The sequence below is a fragment of the Rhincodon typus genome, chromosome 23 (genome assembly GCF_021869965.1).
Source record: "Rhincodon typus isolate 14 chromosome 23, sRhiTyp1.1, whole genome shotgun sequence".
In the NCBI taxonomy this organism is placed as follows: Eukaryota; Metazoa; Chordata; class Chondrichthyes; order Orectolobiformes; family Rhincodontidae; genus Rhincodon; species Rhincodon typus.
The window spans coordinates 6,273,597-6,293,957 of NC_063354.1; the positions used below are offsets into that span (position 1 = coordinate 6,273,597).

The 20,361-nt window shown below is 39.7% G+C and overlaps 2 protein-coding genes and 1 non-coding gene across 5 annotated transcripts in view; 2 read left to right on the forward strand and 1 right to left on the reverse strand.

Moving 5' to 3' along the window:
• On the reverse strand, positions 1-17,399 carry LOC109929771 (karyopherin alpha 2 (RAG cohort 1, importin alpha 1)). 3 transcript variants are annotated; one of them, XM_048611044.1, is made up of 7 exons: positions 17,107-17,399; positions 6,110-6,209; positions 5,869-6,006; positions 5,702-5,784; positions 4,264-4,532; positions 679-773; positions 1-324 (listed from the first exon to the last, which is right to left on the reverse strand). In XM_048611044.1, the coding sequence occupies exons 2-7, from the start codon at positions 6,179-6,181 to the stop codon at positions 19-21; spliced, it is 963 nt and encodes a 320-aa protein (XP_048467001.1). In that variant the 5' UTR covers positions 6,182-6,209; positions 17,107-17,399; the 3' UTR covers positions 1-18. The 3 variants fall into 3 exon arrangements, with proteins under 3 accessions (XP_048467001.1, XP_020384936.2, XP_048467000.1); XM_020529347.2 differs by lacking the exon at positions 17,107-17,399 and adding an exon at positions 6,578-6,700; XM_048611043.1 differs by lacking the exon at positions 17,107-17,399 and adding an exon at positions 6,566-6,700.
• Positions 16,536-20,361, forward strand: part of LOC109929773 (UPF0450 protein C17orf58 homolog) — a 14,869-nt gene continuing 11,043 nt past the window's right edge. Inside the window, exon 1 of the mRNA XM_020529348.2 lies at positions 16,536-16,611. Within this exon, the coding sequence (XP_020384937.2) occupies positions 16,584-16,611 (28 nt within the window). The 5' untranslated portion in view covers positions 16,536-16,583. The remainder of the gene's footprint in view (positions 16,612-20,361) is intronic.
• Positions 17,130-17,202, forward strand: trnar-ccg. Its single transcript has one exon. It is a non-coding gene; the product is annotated as a tRNA-Arg (tRNA).

Below are 20,361 nucleotides of genomic sequence, written 5' to 3' on the forward strand. Positions count from 1 at the left end.
AGTTTCCAAATATTTATATTATTTAATATTGTCAAAGTTGGTTTCTAAAATTGAACTTACCACTATTGATAATTCACATGATGCTAGTAACTGCACTAAACGTGGCACAACTCCAGTACACACTACTACTTCAATGCGGTCATTTGAGCCATCTGTTAGATAAGATATAGCCCAGCATGCATCAGCAAGAACTTCTTTGTCATCATGGTGTAGAAGGCGTACAAGGGCTGGCAGAACCTGCTTCACTGCTTCTAAAGGTGGAGATGGATTCTTGTTGCGGCAGAGATTTGACAGTGTCCAAGTTACATTTCGCAGATAGCTAGACTGGATATAAAAAGGCAACGATGCATTAGACACGAGTGAACCTAATGCTTCCTTCTTTCAAACTCAGTTACTTCAGGTAGAAGCTCAGCAAGTTTTACCCAGCAGGAATATTTGTCTAGATTAGCAACAGCATTCAAAGTAGCTACACCACAAACTACTGTTAGAAGATGGTACAGCAATGTCTTTCAAGGGCAATTAGGAATGAGCAAAAATGCTCACTTTTACTCAAGTAAAATAAAAACATTTAAAATTGTTTTACACTGAACTACATTTAGTATTCCTACACAGTAGAACCATCTTATTTTAAGAGAAGCTTCAGTACTTTTTGTGCTGCTTTAACTCAGAAGGGCTTACCGATAATGCAGCTAATTCAGGAACAGCCAACAGTGCAAGTAATGGGTCAAGGGCTCCACATTTGATAACCAAGTCTCTGTAGTGAGATCCATCACCTAAAAACAAAAATAGGCAGCTCATTTTCTAAACAAAAATTTATGAAGTTGATCACAACAACAATTACAAATCAAAACTATGCTGCATTGTTTCAGTATTTTTCAGTACTGAAGTCAAGGAAGAGTATTTGAAATCAATAAGTCAACTTTCAGACATTCCAACAACAGCAACCACTACACTAGAGACATCCAACAGCACTACACCCCCAAAGTGAGGTTTCAGAATTCTCTGAAGTGAACAGGTTTCCATAAGAGACAACAAATTACAGATCAGCAGTTTGAATCACAGCAAGATGATGCATTTTGGCAATATCTTCATGGCACAATTTTTTTTAAAAACCAAAGTGTGGAGGTACCTGGGGTTTTGTGCATAGCTCTTTGGTGACAGGATATAGCAGGAAGGATCGTTTGCAATAATAGGATTGTGGCATGAGGGACAAAACCAGGGAGCTATGCCAAACCTTTACAGCTCTGACCTAGCCAGGAGTATTGTATGCAGTTCTGATCATGCTATTTCAGGAAGGTAATCTGAGAATGTAGAGGAGATTTAACATTTAAAAATGTTTGAAAAATGTAAATTTAGATACAAAGTTACATTGGAAAAAGGAAATTTGATGAACAACTGCCATAGACTGGTAGACTAAGAATAAAAGTGGACAGAAAAGCTGTTCCAATTAGCTGATAAAAGGACTGGGGAGCACAGATTTGACGATTGGGCAAGAGATGCAGGGAAGCTAGGAACTTAAATTGCAACCCAACCTCACTATTTAGTATTTCTGCACTATTTTTCTAGTATGCCTGGCATACAATTGCTGGAAAAAACATTAGAATAGTAAGGTGCTTGCTTTTAACCAGCAGACTTGATGAGCCAGAGGAACTTTGTGCTGTAGGCCTCTGACTGTGCTTGTGACCAAGAACCTACTGGTTAGGCAGGTTGAAGCAAAGACAGTGGTTTCTACCTATGATAGCCCTGGGGTGTTGTTCCTTTGGTGCCTGAGGCTGGAGATAAAGGGTACAGTTCGCTCAGAACTGGCAAAAATTCTTGTCATACTGTTTAAAACAATTTTCTTATGACTTTACACCAAAAGCTTCAAGTGGACCAGGACATTCAAAATAAGTATCCAGTCAGAAGATTAGTCTAGACATCAGGAATGAATCTAAGCCTACCCTCCTCCCTCCACCACCAACTCACCCCACCCCATACATGTCTACCATGCTTTAGGGTGATGGAATATTTTGCACTTGCTGGGATAATTTTAACACCAAGACAAAGCAGCCCACTTGATTAGCACTCCCTTCACCATTTACAAATATTTTATCTGGAAGATGCACTGCAGAAACTCAAATCCTTTGTCAGCACCTTCCAGACCCTGACTTACCACTTTGGAGGACAGCAGATATGTGGGAAGTCTAGTCATAGTCAGAGTCCTTCAGCATGGAGACAGGCCCTTCAGCCCAAATATGTCCATGCTGACTAAAGCAGTCATCCACAATAACCCCATAACCTTCTAAAAACTTATCTTGTCCATATATTTGTCCAGATGTCTTAAGTGTTGTTAACGTGACCACCTTAACCACTTCTGCTGGCAGGTTATTTCATGTGTACCATCCTGTTAAAGAGTTGCCCCCTTCTGGTTCCCATGAATTCCCTCTCTTACCTTAAACCAAGGCCCTCTAGTCCTTGATACCCAAACCCTGCAAAAAAAGAGACTGAATGCATTCACCCTATCCATGCCCCTGATGTGATACACTAAGGCTCCACCCTCAGTCTGCTACACTTGCTCCCTACAACAGTCCTGAGTCCCGACAACATTCTTCATAATTTCCTTTACACTCTTTCTAGTTAATAACACTTTTCCATAGGAAGGTGACCAAAACTGAACACAATACTCCAAGTGCAGCCTCACCAACATCTTGTACAACTGCAAGACAACTTCCCAACTTCTATACACAATGCCCTGACAGATGAAGGCCAGTGTGCCAAAAGCCTTATTGACTGCCCTGTCTACTTGTGACTCCATTTTCAGAACTGTGCAACTGAACTTAAAGGTCCCTCTCCAACTATACTCTAAGACCCTATCATTTACCATTAATTCCTACCTTGATCTCACTTTCCAAAACAAAGCAACACCTCACTAACCTATATTGAACTCCATTTGCCACTTTCCCAGCTGATCAAGGTCCTGCTGCAGTTTCAATAGCTTTCTTTACTGTCCATGATACTGCCTATTTCAGTGTCAAGTCACTTTTCTGAAGAAGGGTCTAGGCCCAAAACATCAGCCTTCCTGCTCCTGCTGCTGCTGCTGCTTGACCTGCTGTGTTCATCCAGCTCTGCACCTTGGTATCTCAGATTCTCCAGCATCTGCAGTTCCTACTATCTCTGAAACAGAGGTTAAGCTTACTGGTCTACAATTCCCAGGTTTTTCTTTACAGCCATTCTTGAATAAGGGCACAACATTCTCTACCCTCCAGTCTCCTGGGACCCCACCCATGGCCAACAACAGTGCAAATATATCAGCCAAGGCTCCTGCAATTTCTTCTCTAGCCTCTTGCACGGTTCTTTGATAGCTCTTATCAGGAAGATGAGATTTATCCTCAGATTCTAATACTTCCAAAACCAACTCTGATATGGACTGTCCAAGAGATAGCACCACTAATTTCATTCCCAAGTCTTTGGTGTCTTTCTCCACAGTAACGACAGGAGCAATATTCATTGAAGACCTCACATCTCCTGTGGCTCCACATATGCAGAATAGGACCCCTCAGAATAAAGTATATTAAGTGGAAAAAACTCTTTGGATTCACCCAAAATTTTGGGAGAGAAAATATCTCCTGCCCATTTTTCAGCCTCCTGATTTCCTTCAGTAGGCTCTAGTATCCCCTACATACCTCCAGGGATTCCTTTGACCCCAGCTACCTGTTCCTGACTCATGCCTTTTCTTGCTCAGAGCCAAAATCTCATTATTAAAGGTTCCCTATTCCTGCCAAACTTGCCCTTCATCAGAACACAAACCTTGAACTCTAGCTATCACACTTAAAGGCCTCCAACTTGCCAGGAGTCCCTTTGCCTGCAAACTACTCAAATCAACCCTTGCAAATTTTCCTAAAATTAAGACTTACCCCAATTTAGAACTTGAACCTGTTGAGCAGTTTTGTCCTTCTCCATAACCCCTAACAAAGTTCTTCAAGCCATACTACCCAGAGTTTAAGCTCTACTGTTGAATCAAAACCCTGAAAACTATCTTTCTAACACTAGAGATGCATCTACAGACTTCAGGTCATTGAAGGCTGTACACTGACACCTCCAAGGGTACTAAGGGGCAGGCAGGGGAGGAAAGAGTAAAATGTCACCTAGCCAGTGATTCCCACATCACATTAACCTAGTTTTTAAAAAAAGTTAGGTTCTACTAGTTGTTCTACTAGGCTAACAGCCAGCCAATTTACATGCTCCATTTTGCAAATAATGAATGTTTCCACATTAGTTAGTTACCTGCAATGTTTCCTAAAGCCCATACTGCTTGTTCACTGATGTGTGGATGTGGAGATGCCAACAGATTGATGAAGGCTGGAATTGCACCACCATCAACAACAGCCTTGGTCTGATCAGAAGTTCCAGAAGCTATGTTGGTGAGGGCCCATGCAGCTTCAAACTGGATGGGGCTACAATTAAAAGTAGCAAGAAACCCCACAAATCTGGGGATGAGCCCAGCTTGAATAATTTTATCAATGGGAGGATGTTTCTCCCTAGAAAGCAGCTTCCTAAAAAAAAAAAAGAGAAAAAGTGCTTAAAAATGTACTGACAGAACTACTATTGTCTGACTAGTAATACAATGTAAACTCCAACAGAAACAATGGTTGTGAAATCAACCTTCTAGACAGAAAGAGCAAAAAAAGAGACTAAAATCAGTTATTAAAATTTTGATTCAAAAATCCTTAGGTATTATCCCTCATGTCAAACAATTGTTAATATATTGACAAGATAAGAACTTTATACAATTGGACTGCTTTACCAGTTGGCTGGTGAAAATTGCATTTTGTCAATTATAGGTAGGAAAGCATCTTGCATGAACTCAATGGTATTTGTGCAGTTCTGATAGACTTATAGGAAGGATGTGGAAGTTTTGAAGGTGCAAAAGATTTACCAGATGTTGGCTGGATTGGAATACATCAGCTTTAGCGAGGGATTAGACAAGACTTGGATTTTTCACAAGAGCAGAGACTGAGGTGCAACCTGATAGAAGTATATAAGCAAGGCATAAAATAGAGTATAAAGTCAGAATCTGGAACTAAAGTCAATGTTCCAATAGATAGAGATGGGCAAAACAAAGCCTCAAGTTTTGGTGAAACCCAAACATATGCAGGAATCAGATCAGGACTCAGTTATTACATGAAAAAAAAAATAGTGCTAGGCAGTCTCATTTTGATTGACAAATGGCCACTTGAACCAAAAACAGACTCCAAGTCACTAGTGAAAAGTCACTGCCTCAGAAGTTGGCAAATCCATTTTTTAAAACTAAAAACTCCAACACCCAGTTAAAAACTTAGTATAGCACTGTTATACAAAAAACCAAACCAACAACTCAAATATAGTAATGAAGTGACAAGATACAAGGATTTTTACTCCTAGTAAGGAGATTGCAGACAGACATGGGCTGGTTCCTTTAAACATATCCCAGTGTCCCATAACAAGTGCTTGAATTGTATATATAGTCATACTTTATGATATTTCTTTCAAAATACACCCAAATATTGTAGAAAAGACACTAAATGCAAAAATGTAAGTTAAATATTTCTACAGCACATTGCACCAGTTACAGTTGGTGCAACAAGTTTAAAAACTGAACCACAGACTCTGCATTACCTTCAAAAGACTCTAGGTATTTTAAAGTTTAAAATTTCTACCTACAATGGGAGACACCCATTCTTACCTGGCAGCCTGAGTTGCTTGGAGTTGAGTTTCCAAGTTGTTGCTCTGGATACCTTGGATTATTTCATCCAAATTCAGAGGCACCTGTTTGTCACAAAAACAGCAAAGTTTAGTAGCCAAAAAGCAAATCATGAATTTAAAAATAGGATTCCTTCAAGTATACAATACCTGGATGTTGTTCTTCTCTTGAAGTGGAGATACATTCTCGTCAGGAAAATTGTTCACGTTCCTCCTTTTAAACAGCTGGTCGTCTTTTTTAGCCTTCCGCAGCTCAACATTGGTTTCAATTCTCCTGCGTCTCAATTCCTTTTTAAGGAAAGGAAAGGGGAATGGAACCAATTAGGCCATTTACTGACGGCGATGATAAAAGTTACGAAAGAAAAAAAAAACTTAAAATAATACAACTCACATTAGCATCTTTCCCCTTGTTCTTAAACTTGATCAGGCGGCTGAAGGAATTCTCGTTGGCCGTGGTTGACATATTTCAACTTGAATTAACTTGGCAGAAACTGTACGAAACAAAGTAGACAAGAGTTAATCACAGAAAGCGTGCTTCGACTGGCGGGGCAGATTTTCCGACACTTTAGAAAGATATGCTACAATAAAGAAGTTAACAATTTTGTTTAAAAAGAAAACTACACTGCATCCAGATTAAAAAGTTAGCAACAATTAAGCTTCAGCATTTAGATCAATTGCTTGTTTAGACAATCATCATTTACAGCGAAATATGGAACAAGTCTTACATACTTGCGGAAGTTGAGACAAAGATTTAAAGGGGAGATTTTCAGTTAAGGTTACTAGAATTGTAATTAGTCGTGAAAAGAAAAACATATCGCTATTAAATGAGAACAATAGTTGAACTAACCTTAACACTTACAAAATGCTCTGAACCGCAAAATTAAAGTAAGCCGTTTGCAACTTATAACCTCGTGCTAATGAAACACTAAAACCAACAGAAGTGCGAGGCTGGAAGTCGCTCCAGCTATTTAAACCGGCTGGGTTGCCCGGCTCCCATTGGTTCATTCGATTCAAAGCAATATTTCAATTGGCTGATTTGAAAGAAGCTGAGGATGCGGTTGGATGGATTCCCATACCAACCGCGCAGCCAATCAAGTAAAGGATATTAAAAATACTACTCCGTGCATAGCGCCGTCTGTGGCGCGGTCTTTTGTTGTTCTGCGCGTTCAAGGAACTAGAAACATTACTTCCTCTTTATCCTCTTGTTCTTCTACGTGGTATTAAAAATACTGCTGATTTAGGAATGAAAATCGCTGGAAACACTCACTAAAGTCATGTCTTTGTCTCTTTTGCAACGTCTTGCGAAAACTTCTCAAGTTATGGGTGGTTGACCGCTCAGTAATTCATACCGGATAACATAGTTTTATGTCATGTGCCTTAGTACTTTTACGGCAAAGGAGTCTGTGCTTGGTCCTTCCCCATTCCCCCACTATCAGTGGCAACCTCATACTGAGTGATTACACTTGAAGTTGATTTTCATATCTTTGTCCTACTATTAACCCCAACCCCACCAAAACTTCCTGAGAGACCAGTTCCTGGCAAAACGTTTAAAGAACAGTTTGGCACAGAGTCAACATGTAATAACTCTGGGGACATGGGTTGGCATTGTGGCAGTTGTTGCCATACATTTGAGAGACGTGGAAATATATCACTAACAATGTTTCAGAGATAGTAGGAACTGCAGATGCTGGAGAATCTGAGATAACAAGATGTAGAGCTGGATGAACACAGCAGGCCAAGTAGCATCAGAGGAACAGGAAAGCTGACACTTCAGGTCGGGAACTTCTTCAGAAATCTTCAGATTTCTCCAGCTCCACACTGTGTTATCTCAGACTCCAGCATCAGCAGTTCTTACTATCTCTTCTTCCCCACTGTTGTTAAATTTCTGAATGGATCTCTCAAATTTTAAATTTAATGTTAATCGTGCTTTTTGTGCACCTTGTCTGCAGCATAACATTGTATTCCTTGTTCTGTTCTATTACCCTTATACACTTTGTACGGTATGATCTGCCTGTACTACACACAAAACAAAACTTTTCACTGTACCTAGGTACCTTGACAATAATAAATCAAATCAAATCACCAACGCCCTGTACAACCTCAGCATGATGTCTCAATTCCTATACTCAGTGATCTGAACAATGAATGCAAGCATGCTAAACACCTTCTTAACCACCCTCTCTACCTGTGATGCAAATTTCAAAGAACTATGTCCTTAAATCCCTAAGTCTCTCTGTTCGACAACACTACCCAGGGCCATACCATTAACTGTATAAGTGCTGCCTGTGTTTGTTTTATCAAAATGCAATAGTATTTATTCAAATTATACTCCATCTGCCACTCCTCAAGCCATTGGCCCAATTGATCAAGAACCTTTGTATTCTTAGATAACCTTCTTCACTACCAAATTTGGTGTCATCCGCAAACTTACTAACCATGCCTCCTAAATTCTCATCCAAATCGTTTATATAAATGACAAACAATTGATTTTAGATTTAGATTTAGGTTTTATTGTCATGTGTACTCAAGTACGTGGTACAAGAGCATAGTGAAAAGTGTACAATGTCTCCACATATGGCGCCATCTTATGTACAAAGTACTTAGGTACAAAATTTTAGTTACGGAAATAGAAATATAAAGTAATAAGTTAAACAGTTCAGCACCACAGTGCACTTAGCATAAATGTTCAAAACTAGAGAAATAAAGTTAAAATGTCAAGCATTACAGTCTTAAGCCATGGGCCTGCAGATGCTTAAAGCTGGGCTTTCCCCAAGATGGCTCACTCTCCCCGGCGCTGGGCATGTTTTCACTGTGCTGGGCCAAGACCTGCCCAGGCACATCAGGCTTCACCACCGCTCACAAGGCTTTGGCCCCAACCACCACATCACCACTGCCACCATCCTTTGCCGCTAGCTGCCAATTGCCACCTCACTGGTGTCACCATCCAAACTCACACTGGGCCCCAGCCACTGCCATGTTCTTTTGCTGCCGCTGCCTCCACAGAATCCAAAAGGTAATTAAGAAACGCTAAAAGCTATTAAAAAAAATGAGAAAAGAAGATAAAAATGGTACAAGGAAAGCTGGCAGAATGGATGCGATCTGGGCACAAAAGCCCAGACACTGCTTCTCCACTGCTGCCATCTTGAATAGTTTTGAACAGAACCATCCCTAATCTTGAACAGAACTATCAGCATGGTGGCCTCACAGTGCCAGGGTCCTGGGTTCAATTCCAGCCTTGGGTGACTGTCCATGCGGAGTTTGCACATTCTCCCTGTGTTTGCGTGGGTTTCCTCCCACAGTCCAAAGATGTGCAGGTTAGGTGGATTGGCAATGCTAAATAGCCCATGATGTTTGGGGGAGGAAATTTCGTGATAGGGTATGGGGTGGGTCTAGGTGGGATGCTCTTCAGAGGGTCAGTGTGAACTTTATGGATTGAATGGCCTGCTTCTACACTGTAGGGAATCTATGATCTCAGATCTTGAACAGAACCATCTCTCTATCCTAGTCCTTACCTCTCCAAATGCATGTAAATCCTATCTCTCAGAATCCCCTCCAAAAATGTACCCACCAATGATATCAGACTTACCAATCTATAGTTCCTAGGCTTCTCCTTACAGCCTTTCTTAATTAAAGGCACAACATTAGCCACCATCCAGTCCTCTGGCATCTTATCCTTGGCTGCAGATGATATAAATATCTATACTAGGGGCCCTGCAATTTCTTCCCTAACTTCCCAAAATGTCCTGGGATATACTTCATCAGGCCTGGAGATTTATCCATCTTTGTGTTTTTTTAAGACCTCCAGCACCTCCTCTTCCATTATATGGACTGTTTCAAGACATCAAAATTTATTTCCCGAGCCTCCATGTCTTTCTCCACAGTAACAACTGACACATTTAGTACCTCTCCCATCTCCTGTGGTTCAACACAAAGATGACCTCATTGATTTTTAAGGGACCCTACTCTCTCAGTAGCTGCTCTTTTGCTCTTAATGTAGTTGTAGAATCTCTTTGGATTAACCTTAATCTTATCTGCCAAGGTTATCTCATGTTCCCTTTTTGCCCTCCAGATTTCTCTCATAAGAATGCCCCTACACCCCTTATACTCTTCAAGAGATTCTAGATCCCAGTTGTCTATACCCAATATATGATTCCTCCTTAATCTTGACCAAAGCCTCGATATCTTTATTCATCCACTGTTACCAGCCTTACCCTTCACTCTAACAGGAACATAATGCCTCTGAACTCTCATAATCTCACTTTTGAAAGTCTCCCATTTACCAGTCATCCCCTTACTTGCAAATAGTCTACTCCAATCAACTTCTGGAAGTTCCTGTCTGATACCATCAAAATTTGCCTTACTCCAATTTAGAATTTTAAGTTTTACACAAAAAGGCCTAAATTTTGCATAACTATTTTAAAACTAATAGAATTATGATCACTGGTCCCAAGCTGCTTCCCCAGTAACACATCAGTCTCTTGCCCTGCCTTATTTCCCAAGACAGGTCAAGGTTTGCACCTTCTCTCCTAAGTACATCTACATATTTATAAAGAAAATTTTCTTGAATACATTTAACAAATTCCTCACCACCTAAGCTCTTAACACTATGGCAGTCCCAGTGCATCTTGGCATTTGAATTGTTACCACCTGAAAGGGTTAATTGACATTATGGCTCTGCCCACCAGAACATAAAGGACTGTTGGGGTGCTTGTGGCATAGTGGTAATGTTTAAGTTCCACCTACTCCAGAAGTGTATGATAACATCACATCTGAACAGTTTGATTAAATATCTAGAAAGGATTGAGACTGAGCCTATTTTCTGAATATTTTGTGTGGGCATCCATCCCCAATTGGTGTCAGTCACTTTGACCAATACCTATAAAGAGGGCAGATAGCAATGAATCTATCCAAGATCTCCCAGATCGTTGTGATGGATGCAACCACAAGATGGTATAGCAGTGTGGATTTCAAATAGACAGTGCCATCCTAAAGAGATCTTCAGCTTTACATAAGCAAAGGCCATCCAATGAGAAGAAAGAAGGAAAATATTGCAGCTTGATATTCAAGTGTCTGTCAGGTTCTGCAGTTAAAAATGATTGTGGAAGCACTACCAGTGTTAAGCCTGCCTCTAGAAGCCCAAAACAGCTCGAAATAGTGAGAAATATTGAAAATGCTTGTGTACACCACAGAGAGATTCAACCATCTACTTGGGGAAAATGTGAATCATAAACCTGGGATCCAGCAGTAGATTTCAGATGTTTGATGTGAGTTTCGTTCCTTAGAGAAAGGACGAAAATGTTCAAATGTAAGGAAAAATTCTAGGCTGAGCAACTGAAGGAAGCAAATGCTGTTTAATCATCTAAAATTATGAGGAAAAGTTATGAAATATATCTTTGGAAAAAGGACGCTCACAAAAGAAAACTGTTAAAATGGCAGCATAATTTGACTACTTGGCATGAAAATAACACATAATAATGAGAAAAAAAACAAAGTTGCTGGAAAAGCCCAGCAGGCCTGGCAGCATCTGTGAAGGGAAAAACAGAGTTCCCAGTCACCATCAGTTCTGAGGAAGGGTCACCGGACCTGAAACATTAACTCTGTTTTTTACCTTCACAGATGCTGCCGCACCCGCTGGGCTTTTCCAGCAACTTTGTTTTTGTTCCTGATTTACAGCATCTGCAGCTCTTTCAGTTTTTACAAAATAAGAAGAGTTTATTTGAAAAGTCAATGTAAGTTTGTGGTCGTTTGTTTGAAAATTAAGTTCTAATGCGGTCAGAACCAAGTATAGCTCTAAATTTGATTTATATTTCTATGTTGTATAGGTTAAGAAGGGAAGGACATAGTTTAATTTTTTAAGTTGTGAGAGTGGCATCGGACTGTCTGGAAATTTGTTCATGTGATTTAAATGAGGCCTTTTAAGAAAAAAAGCCTTGAGGTGAATAGTTCAGTACAAGGGTAGAAGAGAGAAAAAAAATAGGGATGTTGCCTACATAGTTTCTCATGCTTTTGGGATAGAGAGATGGAAATAGGGTGGCATGGTGACTCAGTGGTTAGCACTGCTGCCTCACAGTGCCAGGGGCCCAGGTTCAATCCAAACCTTGAGTGACTGTCTGTGTGGAGTTTTCACGTTCTGCCTATGTCTGTGCGATTTTCTGCCGGCTCCAGTTTTCTCCCACAGTCCAAAGATGTGCAAGTTAGATGGATTGGCCATGCTAAATTGCCCATAGTGATCAGACATGTGTAGGTTAGTTACAGGAATAGGTAGGGGAATGGGTGTGAGTAGGATGTTCTTTGGATGGTGGACTCAAAGAGCCAAATGGCCTGCTTCCACACTGTAGGGATTCTATGAAATAGCTTTCTCTTTCTAAAGGAGGGAGGTGAGAGCACATGTTTCTTTTAGATAGAAGTAGGACATTTATAGTGAAAACACCTATAAGATCAGCAGTGCAGTTTAACTCTAGAATAGTCAGAGCAGAATAAAAGAAATCCTGACAAGTTCAGTGTCAGTAAGAGATAGCTCCAAAGCAAACGTCTATGAATGAGGAGTTTAAAGAAACCCTGGTAAGAAATAAATTAGTTGTTTTAGCGGCTTGTTTAAGAGACTCATGGATGGACTTTAACTAAAGAACATAAGATCAAGTGAATGCAAAGATTTGCTGGAAAGAAACCAAGTACACTGCACCAATGGAAGAAAGAAATTTTAGTTGTAAATACAGTAACCCTTCACTGGAGTTTACATATCTGGGTGATTGGTGTTGACTGCAAGGGTATTGAATCTTTATATCTAATATTTGTAATAAGATCATTTCAACTAGTTGTAATGCAATGTAAAGTAATTTGTGCTGAAACTCATTCTTTTTGGCTAATTCCAAGTTGTGTCGAGATTTTGGAATGTTTTTCACTTTCCTATCTCTTTCATCAAATCTTACCAAATGTGCCAAAATAATTACCTATCACACCCCTATAGATTCTCTCATCTCCAATTCTGGCCCCATCTTACCATGCACTGTTCCCAGAACAACTCACCACTAAGTGGATATCCACTGAAAGACCAGTATCACTTGTGTCTGTGCCATCTTTGAAAGGCCACAGTGGTCCTGAACTAACATTGGCAATCGGGTATTGCCCCTTCTTGGCAATGTCATGATACAGCAGCTGCAAAGCCACACTGCCCATGGCACATAGCCAGTAAAGCTGACATTCCTCACATGTACACCTCCATTCTCTCAACCTCATCGCTGTTTAACAGCACACCACACACTATTTGCTGTGCAACTGAAAATATTCTTAAAGATACAAAAACAGTGCAATGCTACTCTCGTACTTTGAAACAGTGTGAATATCCTGGAAAAGAATACAAAACTGGGTAAATTGCCCATATTGTTAAAAAATATGCAAAGCCCACTAAAAATAAGGCAAAAGTGGTATGAATTAACTGTCCTTTCCTCCATCTTTGGAGAAAATAAAAATATATTTCTTCAGTTCAAAGTATTTCAACAATCTCTAAAAACTTGAAAATTATTTTTTCGGCATTAATAGGATAATAGAGTCCCAGAGTCATAGAGCTGTACAGCACGGACTCTTTGGCCCAACTCATCCATGCTGACCAGATATCCAAATTAATATAGTCCCATTTGCCAGCATTTGGCCCATATCCCTCTAAATTCTTCCTATTCATATATCCATCCAGATGCCTTGTAAATGTTATTATTGTTACAGCCTCCACCATTTCTTCTGGCAGCTTGTTCCACACACACACCACCCTCTGCGTAAAAAAGTTGCCCCTTTGGTCCCTTTTAAATCTTTGTCCTCTAGTTTTGGACTCTTTTACCTGGGGAAAAGACCTTAGCTATTCACCCTATCCATGCCCCTCATGATTTTATAAACCTCTATAAGGTCACCCCTCAGCCTCCAATACTCCAGGGAAAATTTTGAAACATTGAAAAGCCTTTCAAGTTTAATTAACAGAAACTGAACAAAATTTCTGTAAAATAAAATAGAAAGATACAAATAAAATAATTTTGAAACAACAAAGCTTAATCACAAAACCTTGTTAACAATTCATCTTCATTATCGGGTAATTAAAGAAAATAATTTATTTTTCAAAAATGGTTTAAAACTTGCTGAAGAAGAAAACATTTAACAAAACTAAAGTAATTTATATTTTAAAACACAATAGCAAAATCAACTGCATCTGCAAACATAGATCATAGAGTGATACAGTAGGGAAACAGACCCTTACTGTCCAACTTGTCCATGCTGACCAAGTTTCCTAAAATAAAGTTGTCCCATTTGTCTGGATTTGGCCCATATCCCTCTAAACCTTTCCTATTCATGTATCTGTCAAAATGTCTTTTAAATGTTGCAACTGTAATATTCTGCTGAAGTTCAACATTGGTTTAAAGAACAAGACCGGATATTTCAATTTGGTACTTTACAGCCCTTTTGCACTCTACACGGAATTCAATAAATTTCAGATAACTGCTGACGCCATGTTTTTCAGACAGCAGCTATGGGTGCTGATTATGCTATTCTGATTTCCACCTTCTCTGGTCCCATGTCCTGTTTCCTTGCCTCACTACCATCATTTGCCTTACACCACTGCCATGTTGTCATTTAGTTCTGACCATGACCATATCAAAGACCTTCCCTTTTGCTCTTTCCTCCCCACTTTTCCCGCATCTGTGCTTCCTCAAAACCTGTTAAAACAATTTTTTTCCAGTTCTACTGAAAGATCACTGATCTGAAACATTAATTCTGTTTCTCTCTCCTCAAATGCTGACAGACCTGCTGAATATTTCCAACATTTTCTGCTTGAAATGCTGCAAACATTAATGGCTCTGTGGAGCAATAATGAGACTGGGAAACAATAAATAACACTGGAACTGTAAAATACATGCCAATCTACAGGGTTTGTGAATATTGGACACTTATTGTGGAGCCAGTCAATTTAACATGGCATCTAAATAAGATTAAGAGGATATTCATTTATTTATCACATGGATAGAATAAATTACAGGACATGATAACAGGATAACTGGAGTTCATTGGTTCTGGGGAGCACCATGTGCATTTTTAACTGTAAAATTCCAGGAAGGGCATCCTGGTACTAAAACAGATGCAAAGAGGTGCCCATTTGTTACCTGACATCAGATGCCCAATTTACCAGAGACTAATTAATCTAACCAGAGACTAACAAATTAATCTTCAAATATTCAAAAACCTTTAAAAAAAGCTTTGATAAGCACAACACATAAAAAAAGCTTACTATGGCCTCAAGTGTGATAACGAGGCCTGGAATGGATCTTAGGAGCAGGTAAGTGAATGGTGAGATTCAATGTTCAGTGGGTGAATAACAAATACATAGAATGGATAGCATGGTAGTTTTATGCCTGTCCAGTATACTCATTTGGCAATAAAGTGAATTGAGGGATACAGGCCAACTAACTGTATTTGAACTCTTGGTTATTGAATTCTTGGGATGGCAGAATCATATTTTTCAGTCCTGTAAATTTCTATGCTTCAACAAAATACTAGAGCAGTATAATTCATAAAACATTGTTTCATTTCCAGATAACAGCAAAACACAGTGAAGAAAAATAACTTGCAATTTATTTGAAAAAGTAACTTTGCTGTCATTGTAAATATCGCTTAATTGTAATAAGTTAAAAATCTTTTTTTTTGAAATACAATGGTTGGGCTGGGGTTGCTCTCCTTTGAGCAGATAAGGCTGAAGGGGGACCTGATTGAGGGCTACAAAATTTGAGTGGTATTGATATAAGCTTTCCTGTTAGCAGAGGAGTCGGTAACAAGGGGGCATCCTTTTAAGGTAAGGAGTAAGAGGTGTAGAGGGAATTTATGGAAGAAAAAATTTGCCTCGACGTGGTGTATATCTAGATCACAACTTTTAAGCAGTACTTAGCTGAATACTTGAAAAGCCATAGCATACAAGGCTACAGGATTAGAGTGGATAGATGCTTGATTACCAACATGAACATGAAGGGTCGAAAAGCCTCTTACTGTGCTGTAATACATATGGCTATATAAAGTTGACAATGATCAAAAGAATTTTCAAATAACTAACCAGGTCTGCTTTATCTTTTCATTTTTTACTCCAAAGTGCTTTTACTCTCAACTGAGAACTTTCCTATCACCAAAATCATCATGACTTTTTGCTTTTCCATTTTTTTCTTTTAACCTGTTGAGTCTCCTTTATAAAGGGCTCAGGTATTGATTTCCAACAAGGCAAGCCATTTCCTGTTACGAAGGGAACTCATATTCAAGAAGGTCCACAGGGAGATTGATTAGTGATTCCCCATGGACCTTGTACAAGTTATCACAGTGTACAAGGTTCTGTGGAGCACAGACAGGTGGATAGGAAGAACCTTTTTTATTTAGTAGAGGGGTCAATAAATGGGGAATAGTTTTAATGTAACGAGCAGGAAGTATGGAGGCTGTCTTGAGTCCCATTTTTTTCATCCAGAGGATTGTGGACATCTGGAACTCACTGCCTAAAAGGGTGGAAGAGTTGGGAAGGAATCCTCAAGACATTTAAGAACTATTTAGTTGAGCATTTGCCATTGCAACAAGACTACAGGCCAATTGCTGGAAAATGGGATTAGAATAGATGAAGGGTCGAGGCCCGAAACGTCAGCCTCTCTGCTCCTATGATGCTGCTTGGCCTGCTGTGTTCATCCAGCCCTGCACCTTGTTGTCTTAGAATAGATGAATGTTTGATGACTGGCACAGACACAAGATAGGCAGAATGGGCTCTTTCCGTGTTCTAAAAGCTCCAACTCTATGACGCCAATTTAAGATGGTTGGCAAAAGAACATGACACGAGGAAAAATATTTTCACACTGCCAATGATTACGATCTGGAATGACTGCCTGGGTGAGTTGTGGACACACATTGAGTAATTCAAAAACTGCGCAGGGAAGAAATTGCGAGGCTCCCAGTTAAAGGTGGTGAAGTGGGACTGGTAAGTGCAGATAGCATGGACACAATGGTCTAAATGGCCTTCTTCATCATAGTCATAAAGATCAACAGCACAGTAAAAGGGTTGTTCGGCCTACTGTGTTTATGACAGTCAAAAACAACCACCTAACTATTCTAATCCCAACCATCATACGATTCTTCCCACCTATTTTCTGTACCTTCTGTCTTGTAAACTCTGCAAGTTGCACTTACTCTCCCGTACAAATGATTGGCTGTTTACCTACACTGTGTCTATACGTTAACTGTTTGCGAGTCTTGTAAACAGTAGAATATATGCTCTGACCATCTGCACTGCTGTGTAAATATTCTCTGTCGTCCACATAACTATCAAACCTAATTTTAAACGTAAATATTTGTCTATATTAAGAATGCCACATATACATGTCGTACTGTCTGTTGCTCTTCATTGTGATGACCCAGTGGCCTAATGGATAAGGCATCAGCCTCCGGAGCTGGGGATTGTGGGTTCGAGTCCCATCTGGGTCGTCTAGTCGCATCTTTTTCTATCGCTCTCGCACGCCAGCCTGGGCGGCTTGACCCGGTTCTTCAGTCCAACCCGCTGCCCACACGGTACTCGAACAAAGACGCCGCCGACGCGTTTGCAAGACCTCAAAACCCAGCGAGAAAGCGGTCCCTCAACCGGGAAAGCGCTCTGTTTCGGCGGCGAGCTCTCGATGCGCTTCGAGCCAAGTGCCAGCAGAGGGTGATAGCGAAGAGCAGAAACAACCACGACGGTCGTGCAGCAAGTGCCTGTCTTTAAGCAAAACAAAAAAATCCCACGATATTATCATTCAGAATTGATGCACTCATTCTGAAAATAAAAGCTATTAACTAAACAGATAGAACAGAGTAGAACTGATTAGATTACAATTCAATAGTTCCCACCCGATGCCCACAGTATACTCTATTTTATTGCTAATCTTTGCCGCCTGGTCATCGTACAGAAAAAGGGAGTTTCTATTTCCCAAATGCAAAATGAAAGTTCTCACAAAAGTACATTTAATAAACAAGGATGTGTTGGTTATGATTTTTGCAAGTGATGTGGTGTTTCAATGGAAACAAACGTAAAATCCTCGTTTACTTGGGAAAATACAGCAATTCAATTTGGCTATATTTTTTAACGCGGTGACTACTGAAGACAGCATAACTTTTGTAAGAGTTGCTTTTAACACAGCATTTGACGAATAGATGGGGTCAATTAAGATACTTTTCGAGTACTAAAAGTTACTGGAAATCTTTCTCATTATATATCCAGGGACATTGTTGCATTATTCAAAGCCAAAAAAAAGTCAGGTCTCAACAAATCAGTTCTTAAATGGAAAACAGTGAAATTTAATCTGTTGATGTAGGGTTATCCTCGGCTGTTGCCCCTTCATTAGCATAACCCAAGAAGGGTATAAAACAAAAGGACATTCTCTCTCCTCCTCAATTTTCTCTCCTCTTCAATCGCTTGTTTTCCGTTCCTGCTTCAGTATGAATGGCTTGATATTTATACATGTTTTTTCGGTCGTCATATTTGCAAACACTAAAGGTGAGAAGAATTTTATCCAACTTTGCAAACAAAATAAATAACTTAAACGCTACGCTGTATTTGAAATGGTCGTACGTATGTTATAATATTTAATATTAAATCCAAGAAAGTAGGAGTAAGAGGATGCCTCTAAAGAAAAACTTGAAGAAATTTAGCTGTATGTGTAACTTATGCAACTGATTCATCTTAAAAGAGTGTAAAGCTGTAAATTGAGTCGAATATGTCTCGGAAATCATGAAGAAAGTAACACTTTGACTAGTCCCTCTGCCTTTGTCAATGTAGCCTGGTTATACCAACAATGAATTTGATAATTAGAACTTGTTTTGGTTTCCCAAAAGTGAAAAGGGGATTTCGCCCGTGAGGTACTCAGCTTCAGGGTCAGTGGTTGGTCGGTATTGTGTTCGTTGATCTCAACTACTGCAATTGGGTTCAACTTTCCCGAGATGAAAGAAGTGCAAAAACTCTGCCAAAGTTCCGGATATGCCAGGAATTCACTCGTGAGAAGACTAAGTGGAAATTCAGTCATCTGCTCGTAGCCATAGACCAGGCTGCAGTTATTGGAGAAATGAGTACAGCGTATGAAACTATGGATTAGCATAATCAATGTCTTAAAGAGTTAGGTGCTATTTATAAGAGTACAGGAACGTTATCATTAAGTTAATAGTAATAGCTGAATTTAGAGCTAAATAATCGTGATAGCAAAACTCAACAGAAAGAAATGAATTTTAATTTAGTCAAAATTAACTCTGGAATCAAAAGCTGCTACTGTATCAATATTAATAGTCATGGAGACACTGCGATTATTGTGTAAAAATAAACTGCCTGAGATCGTTAAACTGCGAAGTTTAAAGCAATTTTACAATCAACAGAGATGTACATAGTTCTAAGGGGTTTTGACAGAGTACGTTGGGAGAAATTGTTTCCGCTACCTCAAAGGTTGGTAACTGAAAGATGCAGCTTTACGGTAATTGTTGAAAGAAATTCAGTGGGAAAATTCGGAGAATTAGTTTTTGAGTTGTTCAGATTGGGGCATCGCTTGAAAGGGAGCAGGGAACAGATTCATAGATAGCTTCAAGGTGAGAGAATTTAAAAAAACATTGACAATGAAACTAAACATTGTTGGGAATGACATGGGATTGGGTTTAATTCTGTACTTTTATTCGAAGAGCCAGCCTGCTATGGGCTAAATGGGGCTAGAGACAGAAAAATCTGCAGATGTTGGAATCCAAAGTAGCCAAACAGGAGGCTGGAAGAACACAACAGGCCAGGCAGCATCTGGAGGAAAGGAGCAATGTTTCTGGTATTATCCTTCTTCCAGCCCTGAAGAACGTTGACTGCTCCTTTCCTCCAGATGCTGCCTGGTCTGCTGTGTTCTTCCAGCCTCCTGTTTGACTACCTTGGGCTAAATGGCCTCCTTCTGTACTCGACAATGTGGAGTGTGGGGAAGAAAGTGAGGACTGAGCAAGAAGACATGACTGGATAGAAAGTGGAAATACCAGAGGTTTTAGGGGTGATGAAGAGTGATAGAAGTTCAGTAAATTAATTGTAAAAAAGAGTAGACCAAAAAAAGTAGACCATAAAACACAGGAGTAGAAGTAGGCCATTCAGCCCATCAAGTCTGCTCTGCCATTCAGTGAGACCATGGCTGATCTGATAATCCTCGACTCCATTTGCCTGCATCTTCCCCATAGCCATGAATTTCGTTTCTGATTAAAAATCTCTATCTCAGTCTTGAACACATTTAATAACCCAGCCTCAACAGCCCTCTGTAGTAAAAAATTCCACAGATTCCACAGATTTATGATCCTCTGACAGAAGAAATTCTAACTCATCCGTCTTAAATGTATGATCTCTTATTCTGAGATTATGCCTACTGGTACTAGACACTCCCACAAGGGTAAACAACCCTTCTGCATCTACCCTGTTAAGTCCCCTAAGAATCTTGTATGTTTCAATAAAATTGTTTCTCATTCTTCCAAACTCGAATGAGTATAGGCCTAACCTACTCAAACTCTCCTCATAAAACCGTGCCTTCATAATCAGGATCAGCTTTGTGAACTTTCCCTGGACTGCCTCTAATACCAGTCCTTGCATATGGGGACCAAAACTGTTCA

What these genes read in the sequence shown, in the direction of transcription:
- LOC109929771 (XM_048611044.1), bottom strand. Translation starts at nt 6,181, where the DNA reads ATGTCAACCACGGCCAACGAGAATTCCTTCAGCCGCCTGATCAAGTTT. An exon ending in CAAGCAACTCAGGCTGCCAG is followed by an intron (nt 4,533 to 5,701) that starts GTAAGAATGGGT and finishes TTTTTTTTTTAG; the next exon opens with GAAGCTGCTTTCTAGGGAGA. An exon ending in GGCTTTAGGAAACATTGCAG is followed by an intron (nt 774 to 4,263) that starts GTAACTAACTAA and finishes TTTTGTTTTTAG; the next exon opens with GTGATGGATCTCACTACAGA.